Consider the following 18,986-nt stretch of genomic DNA (forward strand, 5'->3'; position numbering starts at 1 on the left):
GTTCTTCATAAGGTTAACGGTGATCTTCTCTCGTTCTGCTTATTTCTGTTCATATTCATAATGCCTTCATGCAAATGCGGCTCACTCTTGAACCCAGAAGGGTGCCTTTGAGTGCGGAACCTTGCTGCATATGGATAAGACGGATCATTTTAAAAGTCAAACTCTCCACCTTTTAGAACACAATCTGGAGGTAATGAATTGACAAAGCCCCTCCGCCTTGCCTGGACAAGGAGCGTTGTTTACGACGCTGCGTGTGCTGTTCAAATGCAAGAGGAGGAGGAGAGCCACTTAAAATATGAGAGGAGAGAACAGCCATTGACTGAAGGACGTCAGAAATTTAATCAGAATTTAAAATCACATCAGCAAAAGATGGGATTTGCTTTTGAGGAGGGAGGGGCCCCGTCTTCTAAAAATAAGCTAATTGCTTTTGAGCCATTCGCAACTTTGTGTGAAAATCACACCTTGCACGGCGTTGGCAAGGTTGTGAGGTTAAGGAGAAACCCCATTATACGATTAGGGGACGAAACCGAACGGCAAATTACAACGCCTGATCAATTCCTGGATTAATTCCTGGGGATGACAGACTGCAATTTTTCAATTTAGCATGTTTGTGGGTTTAAGAAGTGTTGCGTGGTCTGAGCAAACCGGTTTACTCCTTACCTATAAAAAGGATTATGACAGCAGACTGTACTGTCATGATGGAGGACATAATATTTGCATGCTGTATCTCTTCCCATTAGTGTGCATGGTATGTACAATTAAGGCTTATGATGCAGCTAGGTGACTCACATGAACACTGTTGTGTAATAGGTTTGTATCAGGCAAATGGGCCATTATATGACCCATTTATTGCAGTGGAGCGCCAATAGAGCGTACTGCATATTAAGATGACATAATAAGCCATTAAGAATAGCTGCTGATTGACACGCAGCAACAAAGGACGCTGTCATGGAACATAATAAGGGTCAGTTGTTCCACCTGACTAAAATGACGGGGCTGAAACGTGTTGCATGATGAATTGTTTTGGGTGAATCTGTTTGACATCGTCAAAAGAAGCCTGGCAGGTCCTTCATATGGAGAGCCCAAACTTATTCAGTGTTACTTTATCAGGATCCTTTCATGTTTCAAAGGACGAAGGGAAAATTCTGGGAAATTGAGTGGAGGCCACGGCTGTTCACATTAATAGCCTAACCCTCACAGCGAGAGAATTTTTGATTGGTGGCAGACAGTGAGAATAGCCCTGTCTTCATTGACATTTCCAAAGCGGCAGCCGTGCTTTTCAGCGGTGGTGACCTCTGTGAATTTTATTAGCAAATGAGACCTGGAGGGTTTGGGTTTAAAGAGTGCCCCTTCATTCTGATTTCCCCCACATAATGATTTTCCACAGAGTTCAGGACCTAAGTGGAGGAGAAATAATGAGCGCTACTCATTATTGCAAATTATATCCTCTGCTCAGACCATCAATCAACTGATAATTAATCTAAATACCTTCAGCCTATAGACGCTGATGACTAGGATTAGACAGCACCATACTTGTATGAACTAAATTATATCACACTATGTTTCCATTATGAAGATTTCTCTACCTTTTTTTTTTTTTAAAGGAACCAAGTGGGAATACAATTAAAAAATTACAAATGCAGCCACTTAAACAGCTCGGGCTATTTTGCTATAGTATGCCTTATTCTGCTTGTGTAACCAGTCGTCTATGTGTATACCTACTGTGCAGCACATTTATTTGGTAACTTTTGTGTTATTTGTGCAATCATGTGTCTTTAAGGAAAATCACATTTACACATTGGAGGCCAGTTAGTCTTTTTGAAGTAGGGTCTTCAAGACGTTTCATTCCCACAGTCAAACAAAGAAACATACATGTCATAGAAAGTGGTTATTAGGATTCATGTGACATTTGTCTCAGGTCACTGTTCTCTGTCCACTTCTCTCCTAACCCCGACCCTCCTCCTGCTTTCTACAATGATTATCAAAAAAGAAAGAAAGAAAAAATAAGACATGAGACTTTATTGCAGGAAATGAGGAAATTAGAATGTGGTTTTGTCACATTGTTGTAATCCTGAAAAGCCGTCATTTCTAAATTTAGTTTGATTGTTTCATAAAAGAAGGAGGTCATACTGTGTATCACACTTGTTAGTCTTGGAATGGATTATGGTCATTATTTTTTGCCTGTTTCTTTCGGATAACGTCAGAGGAGTTATGCTCAGAAAAATGGACTCTAATGCACAAGACCCATTGCTTGGATAGAAATACCAGTCTTTGAATGATAAGGTAGTAGAAAGCCATCAAATTCAAGTATTTAGTTCTTTAGTGATCACCAGTGTGTCACCAGGACTGACACAAGATATGTGACCAGCTAACACCTGCTCTGGCAGTGCAAGTGAGCTGACAAGGGAAAGGATTAACCCAATGGAAGCCTTCTGCTGGAGTATATCTCAATGGCTTATTATACCACTAAACCCCTGATGCTGTTATTTTAGATTACTCAATGTCCAGCTAAACCTAAACATTTGTCGTTGACTATTGCTAGAAAAGTGTTCATTTAAGAGAAAACGTGGATGAAACAACAACAGTTTGTTGATATATTGAATATCAAAATACCCCCTGAATGTATTTAAGTCTTTTGGTGAGCTTTTGGTTACTTAACATTGTTACACTTACTATAGACGGTAAAAAGAAGTAGCATAACTGATTAAACAGAACCAGAGATTTGGTCTTTTTTTAACAAAAATTAGCTATAAACAAAAAAAAACAAAACACTAATCACAGAAATTCACTGAAATCGGGAGATTGAAAATAAATTGTTAGGGTCACAACCTAGAGGTGCCACACAAAATACTAGACCCTTTAAATTATGAGTGAGCGTGTATGCACCTGAACACAATTTACCTGTAATCTCAAGTAGCCCACTAATTTGCCTCGTGGTATCTATGGTTGATAAACTCATAAAGCTCCAGGTATTCAGCAAAAGTCATGTTTCCTCTCATGTTTTTAAAGTTATTGTTATAACTGTAATGGTATTATCAAGTACTCACGCAGGTATTCCGTATCGGCAAGTACTCAAATGAAAGTACTTGTACTTGGTCTGAAAAAAGGGGTATAGGTGCATCCCTACTAATTACTTTAGGGAATCCAATGCAAACAACCCCCCCACACTACAACACCCTCGTCACAACCAAATGTGACCCATTTTAGTGACTCCTTCTCATTTATGACCTCTGCTCTGACAACACATTGTCTGATAATCAATGTGTGGTTAATGTGCTCTGTGCAACAGCCCTCATTCAGGCACAGTGTCCTTGTTAATAATGGATAAAATATTCTAATCTAATGAAAGTCATACATTTCTCTTTCATGGGTGTGCCCTTCATTTCTGAAGAACAGTGACATAAATGTACTGTATCTAGCATCTGCAACAGGAACATTTCATCTTTTAGTAATTCATTTTTCACATCAGTCTCTCCTTGTTCTCCGTGTACAGTCATCATTGTAATGGAAGGTGAAGGTGGCCTACATTGGAATAATAATAAATCTGTTCTTCTGAATACCTCAGACAATAGCCGGGCCCTGGCCTTTACAGAGTTGCAGACACGGGCCTTGTGTGTGCCGAGAGCTCTCTATTTTTAATTGGTCTTGAACACTCCATTGTTAAGGCACAAGAGCTAGAGAAAGAAGAGGAGAGGGGGAGAAAACACCCGTGTGCATCACTAGCACATTAGCACAGCACTAACACAGTGTCATTATAATTTGCTCTTAGTCTCACTGGCTAATTAGCTTGTCATGGTGCAGCAGGTCCTGCAGAGTATGTGGTCATTAGGATCTAAGAGCATAGAAACTGAATGAAAATCAGTGTTCTCCTGTCGTCTTCTGAATTTGTTTTAGGCAGTGACAATGGCAGCATGCTGTCAGTCGAAATACTGTATTCTTGTGTTTTGTGGTGGCCAATAATGAGGAAAGGAAAGACTTTTCCCCCGTTTTTGTGTTCGGGTTCACTGACCCAAATCAAGACAATTTGTAGGCCTCAAATTTGGTCACAATGTCATAGCTATAGTTCTGCAACATGCCTGATAGCGAGGACAAAATCTTCTAATATTTACATGTATTTCTATCAGGGTAATGGCACGTTATACTAACAGTCACTGCGTTGAGCTTTTATTCAACAGAATTGACGTCTTACAAAGGGTACCTATTGTTTTATTAATATTTAATTAATGTAGTAGTAAAAAATGTACAAATGCCGCATGAGGGATCTGATATTTTCATCTCTAATTACCAACAAAGAGCAGTGCTGTGCATAAATCTCCTGTGCAACTCTGTCACAACATGGCTGTTTTGAGATGAGATGTAAACAGCCTGTTTTCATCATAGAGGAAAGCAGTGGTGCAAGGATCTCCGTCTTTGTAACACGAGTTACAAATGAACAATTCATCAACTGATTATTAGTGCTGGTTCGCGTCACACCAAGAGTTGCTGACGCCTCCAAAGGGAAAAAACTCAAATGTTCTGTGCACCTGAGCAGATGGCTGGATGTTATTATAGAGACCTCACAGCCCTCATATAGCGGCACCTGATTGAGGTTGGACAAACCAGTGTCTCAAAGTCCACTCATCTCCTGCCCTTCTACATGTACCTTACACATACTTCCTGCATAGCCTCAGAAATAATTAGCCTTAACGCTTGAATCGCAGACAAACTGAAAGCGAATAATACTGGGAGCCCTGGGAGCAAAACTGTGTGCGGCTCACAACAGTGAATTATAACAGAGGGATCATGCAGTGCAGGGCAATCAAAAACACAGGAAAGCCACAATCATCCTGTAAAATGGCTAATCACAGTTTACCGTGAAACCACACACAAGGGCCAGTAACCCTAACCCAGCCAGACATGACTGCAAACAATATTCTCACACAAACCACTGAAACGCTGATTCACATCTATTTGAATTATGTATTTATTTAAAAAAAAAAAAAACTAAACATGACCATCTTCTTCCTGGGCTCTCAGCCACATCTCACAGTCTTCCTCAGCAGATAGTTTGCTCAGTTGTCATGGCGATATCTCAGTTTTCCATCACGTGATCCAAGTATGGAACAATGGAACTGCTCAGTTGCCATGGAAGCAGTTCCGTAGTCCTGAAGTTCCACAATGATGACAACTGTGATATCTCCACAACAACTGAGCAAGCTCCATCCACTGACAAAGCCCATGAGATGAAGTTGAAAGCTCTGGGGGGAAAAAAGCGAGTAAGTGGACCTTGAGTTACAATTTTGTGTCAAACTACTGTTTTCCAAGGTCAACAATACTCTTAAAGGCTCACCTATGTATTTAATTATTTGAATCACAATGATTGTCTCCGACAGGCCTGTGGGGAGATCATGTGTTTAGTTGTGTGCGTGCGTGTGGGCATGTGTCTCATTTATGAGTGTATGCGCAAGGACCCTCATGGTTGCGGTGATTCACAACTGCTTCAGTAGCAAAATGCATTTCTGGCAATTGGTTAGACTAAAAACAAGCCTTGAGATATTGTCTCTCGATTTCTAAAGTTACTTTTTCTTGACAAGTGAGAGTTGATCAGAGCTTCATGTAAGCCAGCGCACCTTCTGGCCCACATAATCTGTATTTCACTTGCGGACAATATCCAGTGCACCTAACATGCCTAGTTTCACCAGCAGTGTGGTTTCACTGGTTTGTGTGCATGGCTTCACTTATGAGTGGTGAGATATTATTAGTTGATAATAAAATGCAGCCCTTCCTCTGATGTGACACTCGTGTGAACCCGAAACACGTTAAGATCCTTTTAAACAACAACTTGCAACCACCTGACAAACAAAGCCAAGGAGGCTGACTCTGTGTCATCACAACTCACTGCTCCTCCTCCTCCTCTGCTCCCTCTCCTCCTGTTTCATTGTGTAAACATGACAGAACCCCCACTCGTTATCTGAAGCTGGAGACAGATGGAATTGGTGAGCGTTACAAGTGCAGCACAACAAGACAAGTGGGCAAGCTCGAGTCATTGATGAAACAAATGGGGTTTTGTGAGAGGCTGTTTGGCTGACACACTCGGGGACCAATCCTGCTGATTTAGTCGACGTATTTCACCCTTTTTTAACACCGTATCTGAGTGAATCACCAGATGTTAAGTTTAATGGCAAGAATTCACATCCACTGCGGTTCAGCTCTTCTTCACATGCAGGAGAGCAGAGCTTTTTGCTAACAGGTTGTTTGTCTCACCTCCTGAGCAAAATGTGCCTTCCAATCATTACCACACTTCCAAAAGAAAATGTATTTCAACATAAACAGAGTCTTTTTGGCTGTGTCTTAAATGCCGTTACAATTTCATTACCGAGCCAAGCTAAATAGGATGATGACAAATAGAATGTGTTCTGCATATCCTTGAAACTTTGCCAACACAATAATTCTCACTTGTGCCTTTATTGGCACGAGGGGAGAGAATTAGATTAACCTTTAATATTGAACCAAAGCGATAAAATCTAAATGGGGCTTGGTTGGCAAATAGATTTTTACTTATTGATTTCTCATAATTTCCCTTCTCTGTGTCATTGAGGGGAAAAAGCACTTATCTCAAACACCAAGAATTTTTAAGATTTCTTTTTATACGACTTTCTTTTGGTCTTTTTATTTTGATGAATTATAATGATAAGAGAGTTTCTATCATTCCAATGATAAGAGCATTGTCTCATTAAGGGTCACCTGCTAGAATTCCCAGCGCTAACGGAAAAGGTCTCCGCATTTACCCGCTTTCTGCAGACTCTTATGAGATAAGGCCTTTTACTTCGTTACTGTTAATCCTCTGGACCTGGTTGCTAGTAATAATCCGATTTTTGTCATGGAAATCTTTCTGTTAAGTTAATAACCACCTGCTTCTTAGCATCGACAGATCCAAGCTATAGTTGATGTGTTGCCAGGGATACAACAGGAGAGTACCACAATAGTCTTGGGCATCTTTCTTTAGAGATAAAATACATGAATTTGTTATTTTCTTTTACCTCACAGTTGACAATTAGAAACACAGTTCATGTATAGAGGTGCTAAATTCGAAATTCAAAGCATATCTATGATTGAGGCACTTTCTCCACATGGCTTTCAACATGGCAACGACTGAGCTGGTAGCTAGTAGCTAAAGCTTCAAACTGTTTGCTCTCTCACTCACCTCAGTAACAATCTTACTGCACCATAAATAACATCTATATAATACCACAGTAACACAAAATCATATTTCCCCCATTTGTTTAGGGTGATGACATCATAAAATAAGACGACAGCCATTCAAACTTAATTTCCAAACCTCAATCAAAGCTTGAAATTTAAAGAAATGACATTCAATAGGCCCACAGCCCGATCCACAATGTTACCTACTCTTATCAGGCTTATGGAGACCGGAGATGGCGGCTGACAGATCGATGGAAAAGAGATGGTAAACTGGTGGAAGGATTTACAATTTACTCATAACTCATGCTGATTAACGGGGGTCAGCGAACGGTTGTGCTGCTCCACCTTTTCAAATGCATCTAGGTCGCAGATCCGAGGGATTATTTTCATAAAATCTTAGTCCAGATAGTAAATTAGAATGGCCTTGATAGCGCCATGGGAAACAATCGTCGATCATAATTCATTCATTAATATGCGATCCGATCGGCAATCAGCACAAGCCCTGACCTGACACTGTTTGAACTGCTGATTGGATAAAGTCTGCTCAACTCCTGAATTCTCTTGTCCACGTTGCAGGTTCAGCCTTCATGATGATGAACACGTCTGGACGCTTTGCAGGGCAGAAGGCCTTACTGCTAACGCCACAGTTGAGGGAGAATGACACCCACTGCGTTACCTTCCACTACTATATAGGAGGCAGAGACAACAGCCACCCGGGTCACCTTAATGTCTATATCAAAGAAAACAACAGTCCAATGGGGATGCCTGTTTGGAACGTGTCCGGTCCAGCCACTCGCTCCTGGGGACAGGTAGAACTGGCCATCAGCACCTACTGGCCCAACTTCTACCAGGTGAGGATATGTTTTCTGAATCCAGCTCTCTTTTGTATAATGTCTCATCACAAAACTAGGTTGCTCGTTGTAAGCATCTTTTATAGTCAGGCCAAAATCATTAAATCCTGTTCACTGGGTGGAGCAAAATACATTTATTATTTGAGAAGATCCAAACAATCGCACAATAGCCCATTCAAAACACCTAAGATTATTGATTTCTGGGGCCACCTCGGTATCCATGGTAATCCGTTCTCTCTCCCTTCCATCTGAGACAGTTCTCTTTTTCCAATTCTGAAAACTCATTTTCACTTACCAATGCACATGACTGCTGGCAGGGGCAAGGTGATTTCACACTTGCCTGGCTATTAGTTTTCGAAGGGCTTGTTCCACGAGTCCAGCGAATGTTAATTGATGCAGAGAGACCCCTTAACCCCCCAATGGGAGACGTTCCCTTGGTAAATTATTTCATTATGGCCTGGCAGAGCTGGTCCACAGTGGCGCTGAGGGGAGTCCTCCCGCTTGCTCCTCAGAGGCAGCCTGATAACTTAGTTAACAAGGGACAACCGCTGAGCTTCTCTCTGCTGAATGCAAGATAGGAGCCTTAATGAGAGGCACATGGACAAAGGAAAGAGAGAAGAGGGGGGAAGGAAAGAGGAGTGTGACCCTTGTGTGACATAATGATGATGCAAAGCCAGTCTGGTCACATGTTTTTAGTTTGTGTTTGGATTCATCCCTTGTGCAGTCTAAGCGCTAGCCATCATTGATTCTGTTTAGAAAATTAAGAAATAAAATGTGTCGCTCAGCTTTCATTTGTGCAGTTCAGACACACTGTGACTTTAGCTGCTGCTTCATTGCAACAAATACATTTTTAACAAAATTGTGTGTTGCTTTTGGGCTCTTAAGTGAAGTTTAGTGACGCTTGGACATTCCATTCGTGGTTTTCCAGCAGATCTCTGCGTGTGGGGTGAGCATTGAGGCCCAAAAATGACGTGTAATGCTTTCCAGTGTTTTCAGGGAAGTTCCCAGCATCTGTTACCTTTCAAACCCCAGCGGAAGGTCCTTCTCTGTTTGTAATTGTTCCAAAACCAAACTGACAACGTGGGTAAATGAGAGGATGCTAATCATCTTAGTGCCACTCTCAGTCAAGAAAAGAGAAACCAATGCTTGATATTGTCACTAATTAACAACATGTCACTAATTATAGGTATCTTTAATTGCATAGTAACCTATGCAATCGCCAAAGGGAAGCCACCTGATACTTGGAAATTATTTTTTAATTACCGGTAAGGCTTTTAGTCATCATGAGCCTTTCAGCCTTTGATAATTACTCTTCTGTCAGGTCTTCCCTAAAACTTTTAAGTGAGATTGTCATGCATTTACAAAATCGCTGAACATACGCATATGCTATAATTTTCAATAAATGTAAAGTGTATAAATATGTTCCGCACATACTACTCAAAATATGTACTTTGTGCGTAAGATGAACACCCATTATTTATCCTGATGTGAAGCAGTGCACCAATGAAAGAGAAACAAACAAATATCCTCATCTCTCTTGATTTCAATACAGTAGAGACTATGACAGAGCTAATCAATCCTGTTGTAATGGAGTACTTAGCCAAGTCCCTTAGGGATAGCCCGTGCGGTGATGTAGACGTTGAATGTTGGGTTCACTCTGTGTCTCCCTGACAAATGAGAATGGTGAACCTTCCTGCGACATCAACAGCTTTCGTCCCATGTGTATATTTTCAGTCTGTAGGTCAGGCCCAATTATGCACTGCACCATCATTGATGTTGGAATCAATTATATCACAGCTATTAGGCAGGCTGACTGATGTCTGTTGCACAAACAAAGGATTTCAATTAGAGAGTGGGGGCTAGTTCATTTGTCTGGTGGCGATATATGGAGTGGTTGGCCTTTTAATTTCCTTTAAATTAGCCTGTAATGAGGCCATAATTGGCACCCAAAGACGTTCACTTTCATATTTCATGAGACAAAAAAAGACATTTATAATTAGACGGCCTTATCTGAAGGCATCCTGCCTCCCAGATGACAATGGTAACTATCTCCGCCTCCACATTCCCAGGCTACAAAAGGAATCTCAGAGATGATGTGTGTGCAGCCTAGCTACGGCTAGCAGAACACAATTGTCTGTATGAGACCACGTACTGAACATTAAAGAGACAGTTCACCACAAAATCCCCCCAAAAAATTGTTTTCCTCATACATGTAGTGCTATCAATCTAGATTGTTTTGGTGAGGTGTGAGCCGTTGAGATGTTGGCCTTCTCATACAATGGGACGATAAGGCACTAGCAACGTCTCTTTCCTGAAATCATGACCCGGTTACTCAAGATAATCCACAGACCCTGTTGTGAGCAGTTTCACGAAATACGTTCCCGCAGTTTAGTTTTTCAAATATAATTTTGCCGCTTTGTACAAAATTAAAATGCCATATAGTCCCATTATATTGGCGAAGAAGGCAGACATTTCTACAGCCGATATCTCCAAAACTAAGCAACCCTCTCCAAAATAATCTGGATTGATAAATAGCACTACAGGTACGAGGGAAACATTAGTATTTTTGATTATGAGGTGAACTGTCCCTATATGCCATTCACTGCAAGATATAGGCTTGTATTTAGGGAGTAATGGAATGCAAAACATGTGTAGTCAGTGTGTGTGTGGTGTAATGGGTCTCAGTACCACACCCTGGGTTTGGGAAGGGACCAGCATTCTGTTTCCCTTTTTATCACAGTGCAGACCAGCGAGTACATAACTCTGACATTCTGCTGGGACACGCCCTCTGTCAGGGCTTAGGACCATTTGTTTTGCAGGCCAACTTGGCCCTTAAAATAGGGTCATGTTAGTCCTATACGCTACAGTTGTACTTGGTTTTGGATTGTTGGTCGTCAGAGATAGCAACAAACATGTCAAACAAGAAACACGAGACACAGAGCAACTGTTGAAGGCAACACATGTGTTCACTCTTAACTCTAGTGGCATCTATCCATGCAGATGGGGGGGGGGGTTTCTTCAGGTTTTGGGGTATTCGCCTCTGAGATATCTGCCCCAGTCAACAGTTATAAATAAATATAAATAGTTGAGAGTTAGGTCTGTGGATTATCCAGCTGTTCGTAACTTTAAACATTTCTCTCCTAAAGATTCCTGCATTACAAAATTAAAATGGGTTGCACCATACAAAAGCATTCTTACGTAGAGATTACAATTGTTGTTACTAGATATTTACACCCAGTAACTGCCAAGTGAAATAGTTTCAGTGCTAATTGGAACAACTGACAAACATTGGCTTGCTAACATATACCTGACCTGGCATTTGATCAAAATGCTGTTTCATAATTATGTAAACTTAAATGATTTACAAAACACTATGCTAAAAACTTTAGATGAATTGGCCAAATAATACTGGATAGCTTACCTAAAACTGTTATTTTCCCCTCATTCCACATAAATATGGCTAACCCTGAAACACTCATATTTCTCCAATGTTTGCATGAATAAAACAAAGGATTGTCGATAAATTCAGTCCCTTTATCATCCCAGACGGGAAGCTTGATATGCAGTCAGGTGCACAAGATAAAAAACTAAACAAAAAGCAAAAATCCGTACAAAACAAAAGCTCCTAAAATGTTTCCTGTAAATGCAATATACAGAATACAATACTACAACACAAACAATCTCTAAAATTATCATTACATGTGTAAATCCATGTTTTTGCACATGGAACAACGGAGATTTTACTCTTTCTGCTCTTGAACTGAGGTTCTCTGAATCTGTGGCCTGAGGGAAGAGATTCAAACTCGGGGATTAGGTTTAGCATTTAGACTCATTTAAATGTTGTACATGGAAGTTACTGTGTGTCACCGCTTGTGATGCTGCATCACTTCCTGTTTTACATATTGGATTGCTTAGGATTTGACAGCACTGCAGATGTTCCCTAGCAACAGGTTTACAGATTCTTTACCAGCTGAGACATTCTCTAAGTTTTAAAAGCGCATTGTGATTTAGAAAATATATAACTTAAAACTAGGTAGTAGTCTATAAAAGCGTTATAGGGAATTTACATGCAAATTTAGAAATTGGGAATATGAATAGGAACTTATTTTTAATATTATTGTTCTGTGCACATACATTGTTTTGAGGACAACTCAAATGAAATGATTAGATGGCGGTATATCAGCGGTGTCTCATCCACGGTACACTATGTTTGCCACAGACTGTGTACTAATCGTCTCAGGACTCCAACTTAATTTAACACTTGCATGTCATAACACCTATCAACTGTGACATATTGTGGAAATACTGTCGGTGGCCTGCAGCTGTGTGACCAGCTGCAGCCCAGCCAAGAGCAGATCGCATTAGCTGGAGCTGGACTTCTCTATGCACATGGGCAGCCTCACTCAAATGCCATTTGAAGACATGTGGCCATTTATCATTGGTGTTATGAGTCTCCTCTCTCCTCCTCAGATTGTGTTTGAAGCCGTAACCTCAGGGCAGCGTGGCTTGCTGGCCATCAAAGACGTCGTGGTCCAGGGCCACCAGTGCAGTAAGTCCTTTTCCCCCTTCACCATAAAAGAATATCATCAAACAGTCACTGTCCTTTCCATGACACCCTCCCAAATACCTGTATCGTTGTTGTTTGCAAGGCCCCTCCATTCAAACAAAAGGCCTTCAAAGAGTATGCTACAGTCAATCCAAAGTGTAAACCTCCCTCCCCTTAGCTCCCTGAAGATTTATGAGCATACCGTTGACACGCTGAAGTGTGCTCAGGATTTAATGTTGGTGTTAAATCTATCCTTTGAGAGATGGGGAGAAATAGCGCAAAAAAAAAGGGGCACAAAAAACAAACAGCACAATGCAGTTTGCGGCTGCTTGTGTTTGGATTCCACAGTTTTCCTCCTCCCTCAAGGATATTCAGTACAGCATCTCATCTCTCAGATGTTCGGAGTTCTGCTTCCCTTGCTGAATATAAGCACTTCAGAGTGCGCTGCAGAGCTAATGAACATGTAATCACTAGCATATTTAGATTTTTCTGCTTCAGCTTTTGGGATCGGATGCTGCCGTGGGAAAACAAGGATGAGGGCTCTTCAGGATTTGTCATGTCTATGCTTTTGAGTGCTGAGAGTCGTGTTAGTCCATAAGGCACTCCTTTTATACAAAGAGGTTTTCACACTCTACAGTCCAAGTCTAAATCAATACCTCGCGGGTTTTCATCAATTGAGTTATTCTTTACCCCTCATAGCTGAAGCATCATACTCTGACTGTTAGGCGCTAATGACCTGGTAACCATTTGAATGCAGCTGAATTCCTACAAATGTTATGTCAATAAGATGGATTTATATAGCGATAGGTGTTGCATATAAATGTATTTGAGTGAATCAATGAGGCCTTGCGACGTGATCAATGTTTAAATGCGCAAAAGTGTGAGTGGATCAATACCCTGCTCAGTGGCAATTGGGTTTCTTTGAGTGATAAGCAAAGTGATCAAAGCAACTCTTCAGTGGAGCACAGCCAATTCATTTTCTATTTATAAGACCATGTGGAATGTCTCGCACAAAGGTGTGATTATGCCACAGGGTGGTCTGCCTCTCCTTGCGTCATTAAGACATTAGCTATGAGAAAAATAGATTTGTCTTTTTTGGCACTGGAGGGATTGACAGGACAACGTTATAAAGGAGGTGTAGCGTAGTTCAAAGACAAGGTTGTAAAATATTAAGTAGAAGTGAAAGTCTTGATGATGAAAGTGATAGAATTAGCTTTTGCCAAGTCTTTAGAGATTTGGTTATGTTTCGAATCAAGGTCGCTCCACTGAATTGCCCTATTTTTCTCAGCAGAATAGCGGTACCAATCAAAAATGTTCTACATAAGTTACTTTCCGTGGACTATCCCAGTCTTTGCGCATCCTGGTAATGAGCACAGTTGGAGAAGAGAATAATGCTTTTGGAAAAGATCCCCTTAATCAATGAAAAGATGCAGTTAGGAAACAGCAGAAACTGGGTGCAGGATCGGCCTCTGGTGTCTCATTTCAAGGATATAGGTGGAATGTTCCTCACAAAGCGATGCCGGCCTCCGGCGCTGAGGGGTATCGAATAGTGTAATAAAGAGCACTATCCATTCAAGCCTATTTCTCTCAGTTCTTCAATTTTGCATGCAAATCTTGGCATGAGCGTTTCAAAGTGGGTAACTGTGAAATCTGTGGACACAGGATCATAGATCTTAATGCAGCCGTTGAGCTGCTACTCCAGCACCCAGTTCTGGTGATTATTTCTCATTAAGTACAAATCCATTTTAGTGAAGTTGCACACTGCACCTTAGCATGTGCTCTCATGTAACTTTTATGCAGCTGTCTAATAGATATTTGCATTTTTTTTTGTTCCATAGTGAACACACCTCACTTCCTGACTATAAAGGGAGTGGAGGTCAACGCTGGACAGACTGCATCTTTTCACTGCACCGTCAATGGACGCAAAAGGGACAATTTCCGCCTCTGGCTTCAGGTGAGATCCATTTTTTATCCTTTTACTTGCACTCTAGATCAAGGACTAATTAATTATTGTGTCTTACTGAACAGACCCTACTGTCTGAATATGTAATCTTCTGATCAGCAGTACTGCTGTTGTCTAAGGCTGCAGGCTTTTTAAATGTGGAAATTAGAAATGTAGCATTTGGCATTTAATGAGTCATGATGATAGAGAAGATCAACGTCTGGTTTATCCAAGTAAAACTAGGCCAGAGGTTAACGACTGTCAACCATTTTGTGTGATCTGGATACCACTGTTGGCAACTAAAAAAAAAAAGTAAAATACACAATAAAGAAAATAAAAATGTGTAATCAATCAACATTACAGAACAACCCATAATGCTGTAGACACTAATACAATTGTGCTTATTTAATGACTCACATTATTTGGATCAAAATGGCTCCGTCAAGGGAGAGTGTGGTAAAAAAAAAAAGGAGAGGAGGCAAGAGTGCTTTGTTATTTTAAACATGTTTAACCCCAAATTACATAGGGCCAAATGGGAACTGTTCCACCACAGCCATTTCCCTGATTAGCGAGCAGATGTCCACTTTAATTGACAGTTAACCTCAAACCGTTTTGGAGTTCAACCACAGCTTTGAATGAGAAATGATATGATGAAACGACGAAGTGAAGAAGAGATATTATGGGGGCGTTAGATCATGTAAATGTGTGTCATAGCACCTTGTTATGTTCCATGCTTACACAAAGTACGGAAACTTCCTAATTTTCAAACACGTCAAATTTCAATTTTTAAAGTTGGTTTCAGGAAATACAAGTCGTTTTTCTACCTTGTGTTTGAGATCTCACCTGCTCACCAGTTTTCCAGAGTCCTCTGTGTCTGGGATGCGGGGGATTACAGGTGTTTCAGATCGTTGCAGTATGGTCTTAACCTATATACGTGTTGGCTCTGTGGATACCGTGTACTATATCCGGCACAGCTGAGCTGCACAGCAGTCTTGGAGTGACCTTGTTCTGAGCAGCGAAGGTAGTGCATCTGGCAGACATAACCCTGCCGGCTCTGCTGCTAAGCACACTGTCACACATGTGATCAGTGGGAGCATGACGCTGGGTAAAGGTCCTCTGCCAGGTACTCCATCATTTTAACAAACACGTCCTCATTAGCACAGGAGCTGGAAAACAAACATTAAGTGAAGTCCCCCGATGACAGTAATGAAGAAATATTTCTAATGAACAAATGTCCCCCATCTGCCTGCTGTGAGGGGTGACAGCTGGGGAGGGCCCACTGTGTGTTTGTGTGTGTGTGTGCGTGTGTGTGTGTGCGCATTCCTGTGTGATAAATGTGTTCCTACCATCAGCCACCGATGGGAATGGTAGGACACAAACAAAAGCACACCAAAACGGGCAACAAGCACACTCCACCGGAGTTTCTGAAACACACAAGGTCAGGTCACTTTGCTTATTAAACCGTTCCATTTTGTAGGCTTACTTGTTTGTTTGTCATGGTTCCAAACAGGGCATCGGTGGACGGGAGGCCCCGATGAAAGCCACTAAACCTTGGAACAACCGGCGCTTCATAGGCACTTTCGATGTAGAGAACACAACCAAGGGCGACTCGGGCCGCTACCGCTGCATCGTCCACTCAGACAAAGGGGTTGGAGTGTCCAATTATGGGGAACTAACCATAAAACGTGAGTATCGGTCCCAAAGCAGAGAGAAAAACACAAACGCCGTCTGTCTGCACTAACACACACATGACCTCTGTGCATACAGCAAAGTCAACAGGAGATAAACAGGAAACACTGTTGTTGTTGTTGATATTCGTAGATGAAAATGTCCTCTAAGGCGATACTAAAAATACTAGCTTTTTATGTTGATTTGTTATTCAGAGAACTTTGATACTTCCCTTGAAAAGGCTGTCCTTGACTGAGCACAATTCCACCTAAAAGATCACAAAGGGTTTACAGTAACCGCACTGATATTTCACTCCTGCAGTCATTTGATATGAATTTATGGAGTCGTCTGAAACTAAATCCTGCAAGGCCTCACTTTCCTGCAGCCCTATAGCCCGGTAATGGCCTTCTATATTTCTTCACCTCAATTTTCTCCCTGTGCTCTCAATTGAATTTACTGCCCTGGTTTTTTTTTTTCTTTCTTTCTTTCTTTCTTTTTTTTTGTCTCCAAGCTTTATGTGATTGATAGGTTTAATCCTGGCTGTCCAGATCGAGGTCTGTCAATCATGCGAGAATGGCCGGGCCTAGACACAGCAGAGTGAAGAGGGAGATAAAGTCTCTCTGCCCGAGTGTATCAGTGGGTTTCAGTGGTGTACTCAAAGAAAATTTACTGACACACTGGAGGCACTCAAAACCAGACTCGTGCATAAATTCAGCAACACAATCACTCGCACAACCTCGCACTTACACATACTCGCTAGACGGCAATATTTTTGCTGATCGCTGCCTTCAGTGTGTTACTAGATATATTTCTGCTGAAGACAAACCAGTTAAGTGTAAAGTGCCATTGTCATAAATATTTAAAATAATTTTCTAGATTTAGACAGTTATCGAAACTTTGAATGCATCCTGCTTTAAATTCTGCAGAGATGTTCACACCTCGATGACTCCGACATAAGCCAACTCGTCGCAGGAAGAAAAGAGGCGTTTTCACGGTTATAAGTGTCACACATAAAAAAAGGCTGATATCTCCTCTTATCGTACCAGTCGTAAAACAAGTGCTTAACCCTCCTAGCAATGTGTCTGAGTCGTAAATCCTCCTCAAATGTGTATTCACCGCTTCTGTGACTCGTTTTTTGGAGGAGTGACCACGGAGCGATTCTGTGGATTATGAGCCTGCTACAGTCACACACCAGCTCGCTCTCCCTCCTCCACTCATTACCATACACTGCCTTTTTTTTTATTTTCTTCAACATGAGGAGAGTGAATGCTTGATTATCCCAGATAATCACTTCTGCCTTTCATGCCAGCATTCAGTCAGATTTATGCGCCTATGTGGAAAAGCGTACTGCATGTATTTCCAGAGCGCCGTACCAATTGGGCCAGTGCAGCCCTTTTCCGTGCCCCCCCCCCCCCCCTTGTGATGGGCTCTCCTGTAGTGCAGCCAGGGGTTCTGAAAGGGGGATAATTACTCCCTGTCCAAGTGCTGGCTCCTTTCTCAGCCTGGTTAGAATCACCTGGAGCCCGCATAGCGCCCGCTATGCTCCAACATAGTATTCTGGGCCACGCTACCGACTCAACGCTGCCGAGGCGCGGCCGTGTCAGCACTAATGAGAAAAGCCACCAAAAATCGAAGGCCAACCAGGCAAGCTCGTCATTTTCCCGTGGCCACCTCTTCTCCTATCAGGAGCGGATCAATTCCTTACCCTTAGCAGCGCAATTAGGAGAGCGCACAACGTAATGAGGACCTCTTGCATCTCAGCAAGAGAGGCTCAGTGGATGTAACAGCGCAAATGAAAGAAGGATTTATAAAGAGTCTAACAACAGAGCAGAGTAGCAGCTCTTATTATTGCTCTCTGTGTGGTGAATGGCAAATGGGTCGCAAGATGTGTGTGTGTGTGTGTGTGTGTGTGTGTGTGTGTGTGTGTGTGTGTGTGCCGGGAATTGTACAAGCATGTATCATTAATGAATGTCTTGTATTAGTCAATGGGGAGAAAATGAAATGACATTTTTGAGAACTGGATAAAGCTACAGTTCACTTTTTGTCATATATTCACTATATCCTGACAGTAGTACTAGACTCCTTTTAGTGCTCCCAATTGTAGTTGCAAGATTTAGCATCGCCATTGCCTATTTATCGCCTCAAATGTTTTCAGAAAATTATTTTTGTGAACTTTTTAGCTGTAAAATGTAATTTTTTGCTTGGTTTTGGCTTGACTGTTTTCAACATGGCAGCTGGGTAACAAACTTTCTCATTTTATATTCTCATTTTAATACACTAAAATGTGTTTCTGAAAACATTTAAGGGGACAAATAGGCCATGCAGTTACAGGTTCTTCATTAATATTTGATCAGCGCTGTCTAGTTTGACAGTTTGATCGGAGTTCATGAGCTTCACAAGCAGTGATTGGCAGCTGCGTGAGAGACTCATCGGCCCTGATTGGTTGGTGGAATCTTGCAATTGCCTTTAGTAGCACTAAAATAATTGATTTTTTTCAAGATTATCTGTCTCATGTACTAGTGTCAGCATATTGTGACAGTTTGGGCAAATATGACAGTTGTTTTTTATTAAAACTACCAACTTTAGTTATTGATTTCTGTTTTCCTTTGTGTCATATTATTGTAAATAAAAAATTTTGGGGAGGTTTTAGACTGTTGGTCAAGTCACCACCACTGATTTCTGGGAAATATGATGAGTATTTTTCACAGTTTTCTCACTTTTTACACAGTAAAAGAGTAATAAATTCAGTTTACAGAAATAAACAGTTTCAGCCCTAGTATGACGGATAACATGTCTA

General features: G+C 41.3%; 1 protein-coding gene across 1 annotated transcript in view; it reads left to right on the forward strand.

Moving 5' to 3' along the window:
• The window catches only part of LOC306706668 (receptor-type tyrosine-protein phosphatase mu), a gene marked incomplete at both ends in the record, with an annotated part of 143,969 nt that overhangs the window by 37,721 nt on the left and 87,262 nt on the right, over positions 1–18,986 (forward strand). Inside the window, 4 exons of the mRNA XM_079173821.1 lie at positions 7,759–8,033; positions 12,504–12,582; positions 14,418–14,533; positions 16,032–16,206. Of these exons, the coding sequence (XP_079029947.1) occupies positions 7,759–8,033; positions 12,504–12,582; positions 14,418–14,533; positions 16,032–16,206 (645 nt within the window). The remainder of the gene's footprint in view (positions 1–7,758; positions 8,034–12,503; positions 12,583–14,417; positions 14,534–16,031; positions 16,207–18,986) is intronic.

The sequence above is a fragment of the Pholis gunnellus genome (genome assembly GCF_910591455.1).
Source record: "Pholis gunnellus genome assembly, chromosome: 14".
In the NCBI taxonomy this organism is placed as follows: Eukaryota; Metazoa; Chordata; class Actinopteri; order Perciformes; family Pholidae; genus Pholis; species Pholis gunnellus.